Source organism: Ictalurus furcatus, chromosome 8 (genome assembly GCF_023375685.1).
Source record: "Ictalurus furcatus strain D&B chromosome 8, Billie_1.0, whole genome shotgun sequence".
NCBI lineage: Eukaryota > Metazoa > Chordata > Actinopteri > Siluriformes > Ictaluridae > Ictalurus > Ictalurus furcatus.
In genome coordinates, this window is record NC_071262.1 from 24,775,349 (window position 1) to 24,795,301 (window position 19,953).

The 19,953-nt window shown below is 39.0% G+C and overlaps 1 protein-coding gene across 2 annotated transcripts in view; it reads left to right on the forward strand.

Annotated features, from left to right (window-relative positions):
* aff2 (AF4/FMR2 family, member 2) overlaps positions 1-19,953 on the forward strand; it is a 261,030-nt gene that overhangs the window by 123,885 nt on the left and 117,192 nt on the right. For both annotated transcript variants that reach the window (XM_053631672.1, XM_053631673.1), the window contains exon 4: positions 19,404-19,448. In XM_053631672.1, coding sequence (XP_053487647.1) covers positions 19,404-19,448 — 45 coding nt within the window. The remainder of the gene's footprint in view (positions 1-19,403; positions 19,449-19,953) is intronic.

Here is a 19,953-nt window from a genome sequence, read left to right on the forward strand (position 1 = left end):
GAAGCGAGATCTCACCAATCATCTGACACCTAGCAACTGTGTGAAGGCTAACGCAAGTATGGGTTTTTTTGACTGCTCATGCTGCGTCACAGGGCATCCTAACACACTCGGAGGAAAGTGCTATCTACCCTCTAAAGTATACATGACGTCAAAGACGCCTACAATTTGCTAGTGTTGTTGTGATTGACAGGGAAATAGAGTATGCCTCATAGCTCCTCATGCATCAGGTAAGCATTTTCTGGTAACATCTTGATAATTGGCCCTTTTTTTTACAAAAGTGGGCGAGACTTATTTATACAGCCGCTGCAGTTTTGTCTAGACAATTGGAACATCATGAAACATTTCAAATATCTTCTGGTTTCACCTCCTTCAGCCTCAGAAGCAGTTTACTTGCACAGATGATAAATTACTTTTGTCCAAAAACTTGGTGTACTATGCTCATTTAAATATATATATATATATATATATATATATATATATTTTTTTTTTTTTAACTACACCTACCTTTTTATGAAAATATACTGAAGTTACTACCTGGATTTTTCTAACAAGATTACATCAAATGTCCAATTTTGTACATATTTGCATTAAGTTCATGGCTCATTATTTTTCTTCTATAACAATGTATAATTCCCACCGTGGCCCTGTGTGTGGTGTGTGGTGTGTGCGCTGACATTTTTAGGGTTGGAGGGATTGGTTGGGCTACACACACACACACACACACATATACACACAGAGGGTATTTGTACTGTATGTGCTATGGTTGGTTCTTATTTTGTGTTTGTTTGTGGGTGTGTGTTTCTCGTCGTTCTTATTGTTCTCGCCACATGAAAATTACTACAGAGGTCTCTCTCTCTCTCTCTCTCTCTCTCTCTCTCTCTCTCTCTCTCTCTCGCTCTCCCCCCCCATCAACAAATGTCTGTTTATAGTCTTGTTTGTGATATCTGGATTAAAAAGTTCTTTTTATTTCTCTTCCCATATGCACTATTGTTTATCGCATTATTTTATTCTACATGTTATCCTATAAGAGAATAAATCACGACTGGATAGAACAACTCAACTAAAAGCAAATTATCTTTTCAATTTGCTTGGCTGAAAATATATCCAGAGGGGAAGATTGATGCAGCATCCTTTTTTTATTTTTATTTCTCTGACAGTCTTCAACAGCTGAATGAGTCTAAGTGCTCAATTTGATTTTCCTCGAAAATAACAACTGGTGAGTCTAACAGGCGGGAAAACGTAAAAAACGTACACTTTCTAATTATGCCTCTTGCATAAAGCCATTTTGGGGGAAATGTAGTATTATATTTAACTTTTCCTTGCAAGCAACATATGTGTATATATATATATATATATATATATATATATATATATATATATATATACACACACACACACACACACACACACAAATATGTATATGTATGTTAATAAGTAAAAACTGTATCTACGCTGAAAAGTTAGTGAGCAATTATTCATATTATACAGCGCCATGGAGCTGAGGATATTATACACCTAAATGAGACCCTACCAAGGATCAGATAGCTTTCATAATACAATGTTTGCGTTATGTTGAAGTGCACATTTTATGTGCTATGTATGCAAAAAAAACAACACTTGTGTGAAATGAATAAAGGCACTTGGGTGAAATGAAATCTCCTTTAAAGAATGGTCACAGCATAAGCAGCTTCAGCATATGTTGACTTCTCTGAGAAGATAAAGGTTACACAGTTCTTCTCCTACACTCGAAATCCCGAACCTATCTCTTCCCCCTCCCCCCGTCTCTCCCTGAAGCTCTCGTGGTGATGAAACGCAGATGGTCCTCGGCCTAGAACTTGCATACTGTGCATAAATAGCATATTTAATTAGACTGTGGACGCGCTCTAAATCAAATTACCCTCAGAAAGAGAGGAACACGTACATTAACAGCGTTCCCGAGCCGCAACGCAGCCAAAATTTAAATTAGTAACAGATAATTAGGATAAGAGCGAGAACTTAGGCCGACGTTTTCCAGCGCGTAATTGCAGCGCATGCGAAACATACTGCTTTAGCTAATTAGACGTAGCACGGACGGGGACGAGGTCAGGCCAGGCAGAGGATCCTCTGATGAAATAGGAGTGGGACCGGCATTGTGCTGCCGAGAACAGAAAAGGAGTTAAAGCCTACATGACCTCTCTGTCCTCTAACACACCTTGCAATGTCTGCAGCTGTGGAAATGCAGGAAGGTTAGAGAGGATGAGTGGCAGCCTGAAACGCAGGAGTCCAAACTTACAGGTTCAATTTTTAATTAGCAAGCTGATGGGAATTTGATCAGAGGAAAGGAAAGCACTCGAGAGAACCAAAACTGTAATTATTAAAGTTACAAAGTTGCAGTAAAACCAGCAGATTTCATTTCACCCATGATGGAATAATTAGTTATGGAATACTTCGATATATAGTCCATTTTCTACATATAGTCCATTCACAAATCACTTGTGTAAGTTAGTCTGAAGTGTGCGTATATTTACCGGGTTGTCCGGTAACCACCAGGTGCTTAGAAGGGACAAAATGGTCTCTTGTGTTTAAAGTGTAGAAACTAGCAGGAAAATAGAAATGATCTTTCTTTTGATTCTACGCATATTTCTGACTATTTTTTGGCCCGAAAGTGTTCCTACTAAATATAGTCAACAAATATTAATGATATACGTGTCTAATGTTAGTCTAATGTAAGTCAAACATGCACTAATCGATTTCATTTCACATTAATGAACTCAAAACGTTAATCATTTTCTTCAGCAGGGCCTTAGGCGTCAGTTTGACCTGAAATAGAGCTCCAAAGACGGCTAAAATGACCGTGTTCCGCGGCGTCCTTTTTCAAGCAGTGTATAACCTCTAACACGTACCAGTCGTTAATGGCTAATGATGCAGGCTTTCCATGCAAAAACATGATCACATGACCAGGATGCTCTCTATATATTGTTACTTTATGGGATGTACAGACTGGGACCGTTAGTTTTCAGTGCAATTGCATTAGATGCATAATTAATAGATTGCTGATTTCCACGATGTGAACCGCACATTTCCACTATTGCAAAAGACGAACCTGGCACCATCCATGTTCTTTCTGACTTTGTTGCTCGAATGCATAAATGTCGAAATTCGCAGTTCTGGCTTCCCGCTTCCCAGTTAAATCTGAAAACAGAGCATTAGATCTTGAACTTGAGCTTACACTTCCATTCGCAGTTTTGTTTCCTTCAGTACAGGTAACAGAGGTTCAAAATTAGATGATGTCTGCTACATCATACATACAGATCTAGTGGTTGATATAGATTAAGTATGGAAGTATACGTATATACTAAAACGTATGTAAGTATATAAGTATTCCTTTAACCATTCAGCATATCCCAGGAACACACCGGTTGTGAAATGGGAATATACCCAGAAAGGAATAGGGCAGGCAACTTGGTCCCACAGTATTTTTGGGACATAGGAAGAAACCAGAGAACCCAGAAGAAACCCATGTGGACACTATAAGAACAGGGGGAAAAAAAACTCTACACAGGCAGTAACCCGAGCTCTGGATCGAAGCAGGGATGTTGGAACTGTGAGGTGCTGTATTATCCTCTCATAGATTTCAGTTTGATGGCCAAACTGCATCTGCTTGTTTACAGTAATGCTGCTTTAATAATACAAACATTTCACCATTTCACCATGTTCTGGCTTTTATTACAACTGTTTACATCAAATCACTGGGTGTAACTCTGTGGCTATGTTAAAGTGACTGCTACATAACTGAACTCAATTAAAACACACACACACACACACACACACATACCTTCAACCACTAAGCAAGTCATTACAGAGAAGTAATCTTTTGTAATAAAAATGTTAAGACGTCGTTAACCTTCCTCATAACCTCTCTCAATGAGGGTACTTCAGAACATTTAAGACATTGGACATTTTCCAAATAACTCGCAGATACACATGTAATGCCTTTGAGCCTCACTTTGGCCTAATCCCCAATATTAACCTGAGTGTAAAGCGTTGGTGTTTTAAACGTTGTTCTTTATCCTATCCACCTCAGTTAAGTCCAATTAAATCCACTCGAGTATTTATTATATTATAATAATATAATAATAAATCATTCTCACAGTTTTTTTTTTCCTTTCTCCCTAAGTGACACTTGTTCAGACATGCTTGTATTAAAAAGGCACTAGAGAATTTGGTTTACAGGGTTGCCAGGGTTGTGAGTTTTACTCCACACTTGACTACTCTGAGAAGAAGGTTGCAGGAGGAGAACGCAAGCCTATGGGCGCTAGTTTAAAAATCATCCATGGTTACCAAGATCTTGTTTTAAAACAAATACATCGAATCAGATCGAATGAGTTTGTACAAATGTAGAACATGGCAAAAAAAAATGTACTTTCAAATGGTTACGGAGTGGATAATGGCTGTACCAGGTGATGATAAAAAGCCATTTAAGGCAGATACTGTTCATCAGAAATGCGTGCGCACCACGGTGAACTTGTTTTCTCACTGAGAAGGAAGAAAAGAAGTCAAATGCAGCTCCCTTTTAGCCTAGTTTCTCACCCTTTTGTGTGGTTTCTGGGCTTGAAATTTGCTTAAACATGTCAATCCTGCTGGTTTATTCAAACTATTACTTTGCCCGCCAATTCATTTTGTCCACTTTATCCACACACAAAGGTAGATTTAGCGGAAATGGGATGTAATTCCTCTCATTTACTTTCTCTTGCTCCGTCTCAAGCTGATTAATTCCGGGCTTCTGGCGTAGCCTGGCCTTTTGGCCACATTTGCTGATCATGCTAAGTGATTAGCGAGTACAGATTATTATCCCAAAGGCTGCTGTGTGGGGATTTAGTGTCTCATTGCTTGGTATTGTAGCAGTGTGGACCTCTCGCGTGGTCATATTTGGAAATTGTCCTCAGGAAGCGTCTTTGTTTCTCTCTCTTTCTCTCTCTCTCTCTCTCTCTCTCTCTCTCTCTCTTTTGCAGTCACGCTTCTGCTAGCATCTGAGCGATGTCGTGCTCTGCATGGTAATTAGGTTCCTTTGTTCATCTGAGCAGCAGTGGTGACGTAAAAGCACCGTGCGTGTGTGTATGCGCGCGCGCGTGTGTGTGTGTGTGTGGTAGCAAACTGAATACTTGATCCCTGATCCTTTTACTCATAATGTTTCTGTATTTGTTGACTCTTCTGACTGGAGAGTTGAATTACCATTTCGTCGTAAGCATTGTTTTGCGTAATAGCACAAACGGGATCGTGATTAGCATATTCCGCACCAGCCGTATTATCATCCGTTAGCATTGCTGTCAAAGCGCTGACATTTTTAAAGCCCGATGATAAACAAAAACTGCAGAGTCATCCTTCATGATCCGACAATGAGATCATAAACGGCGGAATGCCATGTTCGTCTCGTCAGTCATTATGAAACGACTCATAAAAGCTCATGTTGTGTTAAGTCATCATCTCGGCACGCGTAATGCCCCGCTAATACGTGTTAGGCTACTCCTTCTGCTTAATCAGCCAGTCGTCTTGCTTGCGTTACTGTACAGTGACACAGGAGAGCGGGCCTCAGAGGGGCTGCTGGGTAATCGCACCACGCTCTGCAGAGTGAGCTCGTGTTTAGCCTCATGGCTAGTGTCAGGGTAAGCGGAAGTGGCAGAGTGGCAGCGTGGCTCTCTGTGAGGAGATGCCAAGCCGTCAGCACACATTAGCCCACATCCACACGCATCCACACACACTCCACATCCACACACCCACCCACGGCACACTGTACAAGTGAGCAGAAGAGAAGGAGATGCCCTGATACACAGGTCACACACACACCACACAATCACTCAAAAATCCAGCACTTGGGTTATGTCAACACTGGAGAATTGCCTTTAGCTACAGACTTATAACGTCATTTATGTTGCTCTCTTTCTGTCACTTTTGGCTTTTTCGATGCAGAAATGCATTTATATGTTTTTTTTACAGAAATAATGTGAAGTATGAAAACCATTTCCAAGCCTTAAATAATGACTCTATATTGAAGTAATGTGCACAAGACTATTTTATATACAGTACGTCCGCCGTTATCACACTGTACACAATAATCAATACAATCAAAATGAACAATATATTAATTCATTTCCACTTTGGGGATAAAATAAATAACTTTGAATTCAGTTCAACTCAGTTTATTGAGTTCTCTAACTCAGCTCTGACAGAAGTTCCGGCTCTAACTCAATAACTAATACGATATTTAAAAACGTGTTGTTGTTTTTCTTTCACTCGTTCCATAACATTACGTGTAACTTTAAACAACTGAAAAAAAAAAATCACAACGCATCATTCATTCATTCATTCATTCATTCATTAAAAATGATAAATGTTGTACGATACCGTACACGATCTCAATCGTTTCTTCACGACCTCGAGAGTGCCCGTCGTGTTTACACGCGTGTTTGTTCACATCAGAATGAATGTCATCAACATTTGAGCCACTCATGCTGCTCCTGTCCTCTCGTCTGCTCAAGGGCTGTCGAACTGAAATTCCATCTTCAAATATTCGTCGAAATTTACGATTAAAATGCTTGTTCGAATGCAAAAACTGTGTGCTTTTGAATTTAAGATGTGTAGCGAGCACTAACACTGATTTTAATTCAAGCATAGTGTTGAAAGAATGACACGAAAGATACTAACAGTGTTTTTTGAAGAAGAAAAATCTAGAAAGAATAGTTCTAGTGTTTCAGATAGTCCGGTCGTAGTCAATAATGCCGGGGATTGAGCCACTTGAGCTACGTGAGCTGAAGCCGAACAGCGAACGGTAAACTGACGCGCTTTACTAGCGGGTTCATTAACTCACGCAAACGCATCCTTATACACATATGAGATTAATCAGACATATACACAACATAAACCTAACATTACATCCTGCTTCTGCACAAAATAATACGAATACACAAGTGGACTTGAGCGGGTAAGTCACGTTGTGAATACGCTCTTTCCGTAACAACGCACTAAAACACGGACAATGAATAACTAAAGCATAAAGAGTTCACAATACTGTATTACAGTCGATTTTATTTGTTGTTTTGGTTGTATTGTTGTATTTTGATTGATGTCTCATTTATTTAGGATATTTATTTATTTATTTTGACATTTCAATTCCAATGTCTGAATATTCTTGAGAATTACAAACCCTCTTTGAAAGGGTATGCTTGTATTATTACGCTATTATATTATCATTCTATCAGTGGCATTATATCAGTGGAGAACCATGTGACCATTTTATGCCACTGATATAATGATAGTATAACGGTATGCTATTATGTTATCACTATTTCGGTGGCATAAAATGGTCACGTGGTTATCGCAATGATTTCTGGGACAATTCAGTATATCATCCAGCAAAAGTAGTTATCGTGACAGGCCTATTTCTTGCCAAATTGAAAAAAAAAAATAAAAAATTATGTTTAAATTTTTTGACCACATTATTACCCTTTTATTTATGGAGTGGGAATGTGTCTCGGGTACGCAACCGCAGCTTCAAAGATGTAAAATCAGTCGAGGACTTGTCTTACCTGATATATTATTGGTCAGATCATATGCGTTTTTTTTTTTTTTGCAGTGGTTTGAACAAGGTAGAAAATGTTTGAGATCTTTACAAAGATGACATATTCCGTACTTATTTAGATTGCTGGCATCCCATCTGTTAGGTTACCTTCAGGTCAGGCATTGCATTCTGTTTATTTCCCAAAATACTCTACCTAATTCCCAAGCCTCCATGGGAAGATTTTCTTCTTCTGAACTCTCATCAAAAGTAAGAACTAATCTCTCTGGTATACAATCAGCTTTTGACTTCAGATAATTATACTATAATTAGGATTAAAAGTGAAAAGCGCTGGGAGTGAGTTGTGAATTGGATGGTGATTTTACAGAGCAATTGCTAGGTTTGTGCTATTGATAGGTTTCGTACAAGCACAGTGTGCACCTGGCTCGGGCTCTTTCAGTTTAAAGTACTACATAGAGTTCACTGTTCCAAAGCTCGGTTGTCTGAAATTTATCCGGTTATAGAAGACAGATGCGGCAAATATCAGGATTTCCTATGCAGTTTGAGCCATATGTTCTTCTTATGTCCAGCATTGCATTGCTGATATCATATCTGATGTTCTAAAAAAAAAAAATCAAAGTTGAGGTTGTAGCAGTATTTGGAGTTGCCAAAGACTGGAGTTTGATTCTAAACATGCTAACAAACCCCGGGCAGACAGTGGGTTAGCACGGGCTTAGTGGTTAGCACATTCACCTCACACCTCCAGGGTTGGGGGTTCGTTTCCCGCTGCTGCCCTGTGTGTGTGGAGTTTGCATGTTCTCCAATGTCTTGCCTTAAACTGGAAACAATGTCTCGCCTTAAACTGGAAAAAGATGAGACAGAGGGAACTCTGATAGATTCCTGGTAAGGATAGGTGATATAGATATAAACCTTATCACGATATTTCATGGTATTTTTCGCAGTAACGATATAAATGACGTTATGAATATTGTAACATTCAACACAACATCTTTTTGGTGTTTGATGTTACTTGTTGACGCTTTCTCCTCACGTACCTTCCTGCTTTCGTCATATTCTGGTCGGTGTTTCCACCCTTTGTTGATACGGGTTTTTGACACTTTACAAATCACATACTTTTGATGTACTGTATCCGAGCCACTTCCATATTACAGAGGAAGCGCCTTTTTTGGGGATAAATTCTTCTTCCTCGTCTACGGTTGGAACTCCGCCTTCCGCCATGCCTGTTCTCGTTCTACGTGTGAGATGCCGACGTTGCAATTGTAACAGTATATCATGGATGATACGACATGGCACAGCCCGAATTTCTGGACAGATGGCAATCTTTTATAGCTAACTTCAATGCTCTACAAATTCTGCCCCCTGGCTAACTTTTCAACTTTTCATCTGACCTCATCGGAGCAGAAATTGCTGTTCTATAAGAGGAGCGAAACAATTTGGGCATGCTGTTATTGGAAAGTAATCAACTTTGCGGTTAACCCTGACTCCAGTTTGTCGTCGATTCTTTTTCTATAGCAGCACACTGGAGTGTTTTATTCCTTGCTTTATGTCTACTTGGGCTACCTTTTGGGTTTAGTGATTGAGAAATGGTAGAATTATCTCATCATCATATCGTTTGAGTCCAAACCTTAACCACAAGTCTGTGTATTCTATTCTAAGTCTGTGTTTGTCCAGCTCTAATCGTGCATTACTGAAAACTAGGCTTTCATCAGATACAGGTACTGAAAAGGCACTGAGGTACGAAATGAATGAAATGGTATGACATGAAGTCTTCTGCAGAATAACTGTAGAGCGGCGATTTTCCAAATTCGTGTAGTCACAGAACCTTTTCAAATAAATTCCATGGACTACTTAAGTACAGATATATTTCCTGATTAACATTATATACACCGATCAGCTATAATATTAAAACCACCTGCCTAATATTGTGTAGGTCCCTCTTGTGCTGCCAAAACAGCTCTGACCCATCGAGGCACTACAAGTCCTCTGAAGGTGTGCTGTGGGATCTGGCACCAAGACCTTACGTTTGCCCATTTTTCCCGCTTCCAACACATCAACTTCAAGAACTCGCTGTTCACTTGTTGCCAAATACTGTATATTCCACCCCTTAAAAGATGCATTGTAACAAGATAATCAATGTTCTTCACTTCACCTGTCAGTGGTTTTAATGTTATACATTTAATGTATAATGTGTAAATGTGTACAATAATATTCTGTGTATTTATTGCAGCCATAGAGCATTCTATTTCTGAATTTTCCACCACCCCAGTTCACATAATTTGCCCTAGAAATAATTAAAGGAAATTACGGGCAGAATGTCCACTTAATTCAAATATGTAAGTTGAACAATAGGTAAATATTGGCAGGTTTAGGTGAAACTCGTTAAATAATAATATGTACATTTACTAAATTCATTTGTTATAGTAACACGGACATTATATCAAAGTGGAAATCCTGCGCTTAATTTAAATGTTCATTCATGATTTTTATTATTCATTTATTTTCAGTGTGGAAGTTTTTGAGTTATTGAGGTTGTGGATGAAATCCATTCACAATTCAGTACAATCAAACAATAGTAGCTCTAAGAAAAATGATAAATATTATAACTTTGATAATGGTGGGTTGTGATTTCCACTTCTCTAACCATTTATTTGTCTTTTTTTTTTTTAAACCACAGCCCCCAGTTTGAGAACTACTGCTGCGGAACAATATAATTGTGCGTAATTATAGGAGGGAGATATTCAGCGTACTGTTGGGATGTGAGGACCCGCACCATTGTGCTGACAGAAATTCAATAGTCGATGTCAATATTCTACCATCATGTGTTTCCTTAGAAATGTCAAGAGAACTCAGTCACGTTGAACGTGTCAGTAAACATGAGGTTCGTGTGGAAGTTCATCAATATAATGACATTATCTCTGCCATTGTGTTTCAGTTGCTGATTTCAGAGGAAGGCATTGAACTAGGGATTAGTCGGCCGTATCAAATCTTCAAATTTTACAAGAACATTTAAAAAGTTTAATAGTAGATTAGAATAAAAAATGGTGTTTGTCGTTCCATAAGTAGTTTTTTTTTAGTAATATTTTGCCTGAACATTACTAATATATATATTTTTTTACTTTTTACATTTTTTTTCCTAAATTTTCTCGCAAATTTTCTCCCAATTTGGTCATTTGCTAATTCCTATCCACGCATGTTTTGCTAACGCACTACCTGTGTTACCAAGCTCACACACCCAAACATGGTGGTGCTTCTGTTCTGTATTAAAGCTAATAACCATGAAATTCTATGAACTGTGCCTTATTTTGACCAACATTAAGATTCAGTACAAAATTATATATGAAATAAACTACTTTGGGGTGCGCTGTTATAGAAAAATAATCAACGATGGGGTGGTGTGACCGTGGCCCTGTGTGTGCGGAGTTTGCATGTGCTGCGGGGGTTTCCTCCGGGTACTCCGGTTTCCTCCCCCAGTCCAAAGACATGCATGGTAGTCTGATTGGCGTTTCTAAAGTGTCCGTAGTGTATGAATGGGTGTGTGAGTGTGTATGTGATTGTGCCCTGCGATGGATTGGCACCCTGTCCAGGGTGTACCCCGCCTTGTGCCCGATGCTCCCTGTGATAGGCTCCAGGTTCCTCCATGACCCTGAAGAGGATTAAGCGGTATAGAAGATGGATGGATGGATGGATGGATGGATGGATGGGGTGGTGTGATGTGACCCAACGTGAAGTGGAGTTAGTTTTACCACACCGAAGTTGATTACTTTCCAATAACAGCACACCCGGAAGTGCGTTATTCATCTTATATATACACCACAGCAAATTTGGCAACGATTATAATTTGCATTTATTAATAATTGATGTTTTTTTTTTCCAGCAGTGTATAGTTACATTTAATTTCTTCCATCATAGCAGCTATAAAACAAGAGAAGAAAAAAAAAATCGAGTGTTGAATTGAGAACTCAGCAGCACAGTAGTATATTTATTTGCTGTCGTTATACATTTGAAATAGTTTTACGTTTTCCGACTCTGTTCTCAAAATCCATAATGAGGTATTGAGATTAACACTATGGACATTTTTCAGGCAAGAAAGATTCATTAAACTTGCTGATTACCACAACGCTGTGGAAAACAATCTCGCCGCAGGCCTCGGAAAGCTCAGTAAAAGCTGATGAATCACCGGAACAAGCGTTAGTGAGTCACTCAACAACACGACCATCTCTATTTTTCTAATTTAATTGAACTACAGTACGTCTGGCAACAGCTGAACGATTATTCGAAGGGAGAAAAAAACAAACCGGAGCTGTCAATACAGGCTGCAGCAGGAAGTGTGAGCCTGCCGTTTGTCGCATTGACTTCAGTTTACGTGAAGCCTCGTGTTATTGGCTGTTTATTAGTTTACTCGCCTCCCCGAGGATCGTGTTTCACAGATGTAGACGTACTTCACAAACATGTTGTTTTGCAGTTTCTTTGGAAAGCACAACAGGGTCGGTTTGCGGTTAGAACGGACCTCTTGCGATGTCTCTAGCAATATTTTGTTTATTTTACTTAATATTTTTTTATTATTTATTTGTGAGACATGACATTCCACAGGAGTGGTCGTAATTGAATTACTGGAAATGGCAATGCTTATATCTGTCACAACTACAGATTTGTGAGTCTGCGGGAACGTTTCTGTCTGAAGATAAATGTTACATTTCATTTCCTGGCTTGTGCGTGTATGTCATGTACTGGTTACGTGAACGTTATACTGAATCGCAGAAATCTACAATCACAAGTGGGATTGATTGTCAGACAGTGATACATACGGAATTTCTTGACATTAAATGTAGGTCGTTGTTTTTTCAGAAAGTGAAAGTGGGATTTATTATTCAGGAGGAGAATTGGGATTTTCTGCGCATTCGCTTTTTTTTTTTTTAGCCTTTTTTTTGTTTTGTTTTCGTTTTTTTCAACAAGCATGACCTGGTCGAGTCTAAATCATGCACGATGGTGTGTGTAGAAGAAGGGCAAAGTGCATGGACCTGAGCACCTCTCTCTCTCTCTCTCTCTCTCTCTCTCTCTCTTGCTCTGTCTCACTTGTTCTCTTTGTCTCTTTCCCTTTGTCAGTAGTTCAAAGACAGCATTATGCATGACGGTTCAAATTAAAAACGGCTTCAGAAGAAGACATAGATCAGGTTGCAGAGCAAAAATCACCTCGTGATCAATCTTTTTATTTATTTATTTATTTATTTATTTATTTATTTAGATTTCATTGCCATAATTCTTTCTGGGGTTTTTTTTTTTTTTTTTTTTTGGGTCAGAACTTCATACTCTAGATATTCCCTCTTTCTGAATCCATCTCCATTTTCTTGTCATATCTTTTTCACATTTTTAGATTGACTTGTTACCTTCCAACCAAGCCCCACCTCAACACACACACACACACACACACACACACACTCCTGCAAAGAAGAAGAAGAACTTCCTTTTCTCCTCTCATCTCATCTGCCTACTCATCTATATCAGGACACAAGTCCCTTCATAGGGCTGCACCAGCTGTCACTGTCGACTGTGCTGCGTCCTTTTTTTTTCCTGCCATCCATCATCCCAACCCTCTCATTTCCACACCAATCCGCCGTCTATTGTCAGACGGAGAGACAGGTTAGACTCATCCGTCCTCCCTCCATCTCCATCTCCATCTCCCTTCCCTTCTCAGTTGGGAGTGTTTGTTCGTTGAGGCACTCTTCCACTTTTTAAGCACAATTTACACCGGGCTAAGTGCTCACTGCAGCTCCTCACTTTGATGGCTTGTTGTTTTTTTTTTTTTCTTTTTCTTCATAAAAAAAAAAAAAAAAAGGGACGAATGGATTTTTTTTCTGCTGTTCCACAGACTGCTATTTCAGAGAAAAATACATTCCTGCCCCAGTAATTGCCACCACAATATTACGCCGGATCTTTCCATAATTCAAGAATATGTCTTCTATGTATATGTCTCTGAAAGGTTGCTGTAGTCAAGAAGTGATGGACACTCCCCCCCCCCCCCCCCATGTGTTTCTGCAGCCATGGCACACAAAAAAATTAATAAATAAATCTCAAAGACTGACACTTAGCGTGATCTGTATATCTACATCTGCCAATTAAAAAGCTTGTTGTTTTTTTTTCTTCGCCTGGAAAGAGGCACGGTGCTAAATTGATCTCAGAGAAAAGGAACAGCAATCTGGCTTCCCGTGATTCAAACTGGCTTCTGAATCATGAATCAGCGCTCGCTTTGATTTGTTTTTTAGAAAATGTATTAACGCAATAGCAATATCTTTATGTTTAAATTCTTGTCAGTATATCATATACTGTATGCACTGTGGGTGGCTTAGTGGTTGGCACGTTGCCTCGCACCTCCGGGGCTGGGGGTTTGATAGCCGACTCCGCCCTGTGTGCTTGGAGTTTGCACGTGTTCTCCCCGTGCTTCAGGGGGGTTTCTTCCTGGTACTCCGGTTTCCTCCTCCAGTCCAAAGACATGCATTGTCGGCTGATTAGCATCTCTAAATTGTTCGTGTGCTTGTGCGCTGCTATGGGTTGGCACCCCATCCACCTTGTGCCTAGAGTTCCCTGGGAGAGGCTCCAGGTTCTCCTGCGACCCTGTGTAGGATAAGCGGTATGGAAAATGGATGCACTGTTTGGAAGAAAAAAGCAAAAAAAAAAAAAAAAAAGACTAGTAATTTTTTTATGGTTTCCAAACATTCTGCAGGGTTTTTTTTACTTATTTTTTTACATATTCTTTCTCGACCATATTTCAACCTGCAATGCTTTTTTTTGTCATTCTCATGAGACATTGACTATCAGAGAGAAATCATTTGTAAAGCCATTCAATCAGTCTGTAGCTGCAGGAAAGTAGAGGATTCCTGCCATACAGCAGAAATAAGATCTCAGCTGGACAGCTGGCATTTTTACACAACAACACCAAGGAATATGAGGGACAAAGAGGAATGCAAGTGCTATTACTACATCTATATCCCCAGCAAAAATGTTCCCTATCTCTGAAATGTCGCAGTAGCGACATTTGCATGATATTCGGTTATTTTGTTTGAACTTGTATAAGAGCAAAGCATAACGGCAGAACCCCCACCAAAAAAAAAAATAAAAAATCAAAAAAACAACTTTGCTGGCATAAACAATTTAGCAGCATGCATGAATCCCCTCTTTATATCTCTGACATTTCTGTCAGCCCACAGGCAATATAAAGCAAGCTTTGCATTCGGCACATGGCGTCAAAAAAAGCGCCTTTTAGCATCTCGGCTGGAATCGAAATGGGGTTCACCACAGGTAACTCAGAAATGAACTCCAGTGTCAGAGCAATAGGCTCGCTCTAGCACACTCCTAATATCGGAGCAAAGAAGGACAATGCCGGAGCAACATCTGATTAGAGCAACTCAGCCTGAACATTACGTTTCTATGGGAACAGGATATTATGTGCCAGTCCTGACAAAACAGGAAGTTTATGTCTGCCGGCTTGCTGCATTTGTAATGCGCACTCTGGCCTTGCTAGCTGTGTGAATTATTTATTTATTTTATTTTTTTCTTCTTCAGCTAACTAAAATTAGGTTGATTAGAATGGAGATATTAGAAAAGTGTGTTGATCTTGTTTTGGTATCTTATTTTTGTTCAGCCGCTTTTTTCTTTAATTATGACTTGGACTGAAACGTTTTAGCCGTATCAGAAAGACACGTTCATTTCTTAACATGTCCCTAATTACTACCTTGGCTAGCTAGCTTGGTCTTATAATTGTAATTAAACAGTGTCGACCTTCCACATGAATTCATTGACCACGTTTAGGTCATTTAGCTTGAATATATGATGCTAACAATGAGTTAATGATACTGTAAGATCAGCTAGTTAGCTTATCACTAGGTTGCTAGTTAGCTACCCAGCATGGTGGTTTGTCCTATTATTTGTAGCTAAGCTATTTTTATTTTTTTTTTGCTCCTTCTAACTTCTGACAGTTATTGTTGTTGTTGTTGTTGTTGCTGTTGTTGTTACTTTTATTTGCTAAGAGCAGTAGAAAAATATACTACAATGTTGCATACCATGCTAGCTGGCTAGATAATTTGCAACTGCTAAGGTTTAAAAAAATACATACTATTATGCTACATAATATGCTAGCTAGCCTACTTATAATTCTGTTAACTGCAGAAACGTATACGATAGCTACAACCCCAATTCCGAAAAAGTTGGGACAGTATGGGAAAACAACAACAACAAAAAAAAGTAATTTGAAAATCCAGTTCACCCTGTACTATATTGAAAATACATTATTAACACGTTATTTGTTGTTTTACTTTGTGAATTGAATTTATTTTTGAAAATATGCACTCATTTCAAATCTAATGACTGCAACACATTCCAAAAAAGAATGGTGTTGACTGACAAAGGTTTACCAAAGTATTCCCGAGCCCATGTCAGGATCTCCATTACAGACTCATGACAGTTTTTAAGACAATGACGTCTGAGGGATCGGAGATCACGCGCATTTGGCGTGGTTTTCGGCCTTGCCCTTTACACACCGAGATTTGACCGGATTCCTTGAATCTTTTAATTATATTGAGCACTGTAGGAGGTGAAATGCCCCAAATCCTACTGATTTGTCTTTGGGGAATGTTGTTCTCAAAGTGTTGGATTATTCGCTGATGCATCTATTGGCAGATTGGCGAGCCTCGACCCATCCTCGCTCTTGAAGCACTAGGCCTTTTTTGGAGGCTCCTTATATACTATGATTAGACGATTACCTCCCCTGTTTCACATCACCTTCTTATTTCAACTTGCCACATCACTATTAGTCCTAAACTACCCCTGTCACAACTTTTTTGGAACGTGTTGCGTGCATCAATTTCAAAATAAACATTTATCTTCAACAAACTATGCAGTTGATCAAAAGGTAAAACATCAAGTACTTTGTCTTTATATATTATGTTTGTTTGTTTAAATACAAGTCAAAGTACATTTACAAATCACTCCTCTTTGTCTTTATTAGCATTTTCCATACTGTCCCAACTTTTTCAGAATTGGGGTTGTAGCTCACAAGCTGCTTGGAGAACCCTTTCATAAGGGGAAAGTTTGACATTTTCTAGTTTATATATATATATATATATATATATATATATATATATATATATATATATATCTTGTGCCGGAGCATCACAGACATTTTGAACTGATTACAGACTAAAATGATCAGACTTATGGCTTTTTCTCTATGGTACGTAGCTATGCAACAGTTTGATCAAAGATCAATATTTCAGGAAATCACACGTAGGTAACATGAATTTTTAAATCTTTAGACTGATTTTATCGCTGTGTTTGTTAAAACGGCTAAAGGAAAATCGGCCAGACAAGATTATAATGTAAATAAATACATTTCCATGTTCCTCGTTTTCTTTTGACCAGAATCCAACCACAGTGGCCGTGTTCAAACCTGGCATTATGAATCTCTGTGATCGGATTTCATACATCGTTTCTGCTCGAGGATGGCTGTCATGCACAGCTATTATCTCCAGTCTTCTGCTCCATTTATTGCCAGGCAGAAATGTCCCACGAATTCTATTTCATCTACGTGTACGGGCTGTTTCAAAAGTTTTAACTGCGTGGCTTTTATTTATTTTTTTTCAAAATTTGCATTGGATTTTTTATTTCTTTTTATTTTTTGCGGAAAACTACTTGAATTGGCAACATTCACAGTGATGTTTGTTGGTAAATGAGACCTTTTAGCTGCACTCCTGTTCTACGCACGTGAATCAAAGAGAGCTTGGTCTGAGTACGTGTTGTAATGTTGTCTCCTGGTGCATTGTGATGATGTCACATGACGGGCCTTGTTCCAAAAATGTGGAAAATCTGCAGTCATTCTGAACAACTGCAAGCTCCTCTGAATATTGCGGAGTTTCCTTGATTTGTGTTCATTTCTGCGATCGCGAAATTCACGAAATAGTCGAGGGATTGTTTATCCATTAGCCTAGTGGAAGAGAGCTCTACCTCTACCCCAGGGGTTGCATATTTTCTGGCTACGTCGATTAGTTGGTGCTCTGTTGCTGTATGGGATGCATCGAGATGCATTCGCGTTCACAATACAAATGTGATGCGCGTCCCAGACCACCTCCGGTACTGAAGTTTGAGCGCGATACATCTTTGAGACGATCACCTGGAACGCCGTCAGCGACATCTTAGGGGTTTTCCCAGACCGCCACACGTCATCGTACACAACATTGCTATGACACAGCAAATCTTTGACTAAGGAACGAAGGAACTCCTGGTCTGATGGTGGGATGGGTTGTTTTTTTCTTAGCAGCAGCCAGGTCTAGCACATTGTGCCATGGCAGCTGGACAGAGTGGACAGTTTCCCCCTCAGGCCATTTGACTTTTAGAGAAAATGCTGGCTTCCTTCCATGCCAGGAGTGGACTGATGTCATCATCCAGCCACACACTAGAGAAGAGTCTCTCTCGAGCAGCTTTGTGCAGCTCAAGTGTCCTTGATTGCACTAAGTCTGCACCAAGAAAGGAAGCAGCAGCAGCAAAGAAGGTTAAACTTTCGAGATAATTAATTGTCAGTGCTATCCAGTGATATGGCTAAAGTGAAAAAGTAGCAGGGAAAAAAAAAACACTCTGAGCATACTGAATTGACCGTTATTAAACAACGCTTATGTCCCTGATGCTCAACCAACTGTGCATCATTTCATACTGTTTAATTACTATTTTCCTCAGCTTGCTTAAAAGTGTTGGTGAGTTATTGCAACATGTATACTCGCTGACATTTCTCTCCCTTATGATAGGCTGATGCAAGCTGGTGATTATCTAGCTCCCAGCATGCCTGTGTGCAATGCATAAGCCATAACGGTAAAAAAAAAAAAAAAAACATTTTAAATTACAGCGGCCTAATTTCAGCCTGATGTGTCTCAAAATAAAAAGTCATTTCCTTCAATTTTATGAGAGTGAATTCATGACTGAAAATTCCAGCCTTGTCAAAAGTTTCACTGTTTGTAACTTTTCTTATGCGTATTCTTTCAACTTTTTACAAGTTTGCAGTCATGAGACGGCTAAGTTAGCTAACAGTACTCGTGGCGCTAAGGTTATCTTATATTAGCTTTCCTTTTCTTTTTTTTTAATCCATCTACGAGTCAAGTGTATATTTATAGAATAATTAGCACTGAAAGAAAGAAAGAAAGAAAGAAAGAAAATGATATTAAACAATTAAAAATGTAAACAATTTTAAAAAAATAAAAGCTTAAAATATGCAAAATCTTTTTTTTTTTAAGTACAAACTTTGTTGTAGATTTTTTTATTTTATGACTTCTACATGATCAAGTCAGTATAAAAAAAAAAGAAAAAAAAACATTGTAGCTTCCCAAACATTAGTTTTCTAGCACGGAATGAAATCTCGAAAGTATTGGCGCCCTACGCAGAGGGCTCTCGAAAGTATTGGCGCCCCGTCCCGTTTTTTGCCATGGCAAGCACCACTCACATTTTCTACAGGAAATGTACATGTCTAGTTTCCTTATACGACTGCACAAATTGTACTGGAGACTACTATTTTCATTTTTATTTTTTTTGTCACACTAAATATTGGCTTTGTTTCATTTACTACTGTTTACTGCTCTTTTCTACTGTTTACTGCTCATTATTTTTGAAGGCGTCTTTGCTCTACAGCATTTCTTTGCATGTGCCTAAGACTTTTGCACAATACTATATATATTATAAGCTTACTTGATAAATAGCCAGTGAGTCTTGATACAAGTTAGGTGCACTTACTATTCTTTTCGTTTCCCATGTCCTGCATTTCCTTGACCATTTTTTGCCATTTTAATGTAATGTGATTTTTTTTTTCTTCCCCATGCAGGTCAGTCTGCCCAATGACTCCAGCTGTGTGGAGGAGATTTTGCGGGTAAGTGAATAATTGCACCTGCTTCCCACACATCTCACAGTGACACTTTAGCATGGCTTCTTAGCGTATAAGCCGTATTAAGAAGGAACACACAAAAGAAAGTTATTACTCTTCATGGATTTGCAGCGCAAGTTCTCTTCTCTTCCTGTTACTTATTAAATGGAAAATTACATGCTAATTTAGTTTCTTCATTACCGATGTTGTTGATCAGAACGTGCAGCTGCTTGCGCTCTTCTATTACGTTTGTAGATCGGTTTCTCTTGTCCTCTGAATAGGCATTGAGTTACTCTGATGAGCTGCATCTTAGTTTATGCCCTGTTCCATTAAGCAGTGTTTCGCAGGCAACCTGGAGTGTGTCAGTCTCTCAGAGTGCATGGAGAGCTTGTCATGAGTCAGATATGACTCACGATCCCATCGCACCGTGTCAGTCACGTGAGCAAAGCCACGTGATATGAATATGAAAAGTGTCTAAATGGTTTCGGTTTCACCAGTCAGTCCTTGATTT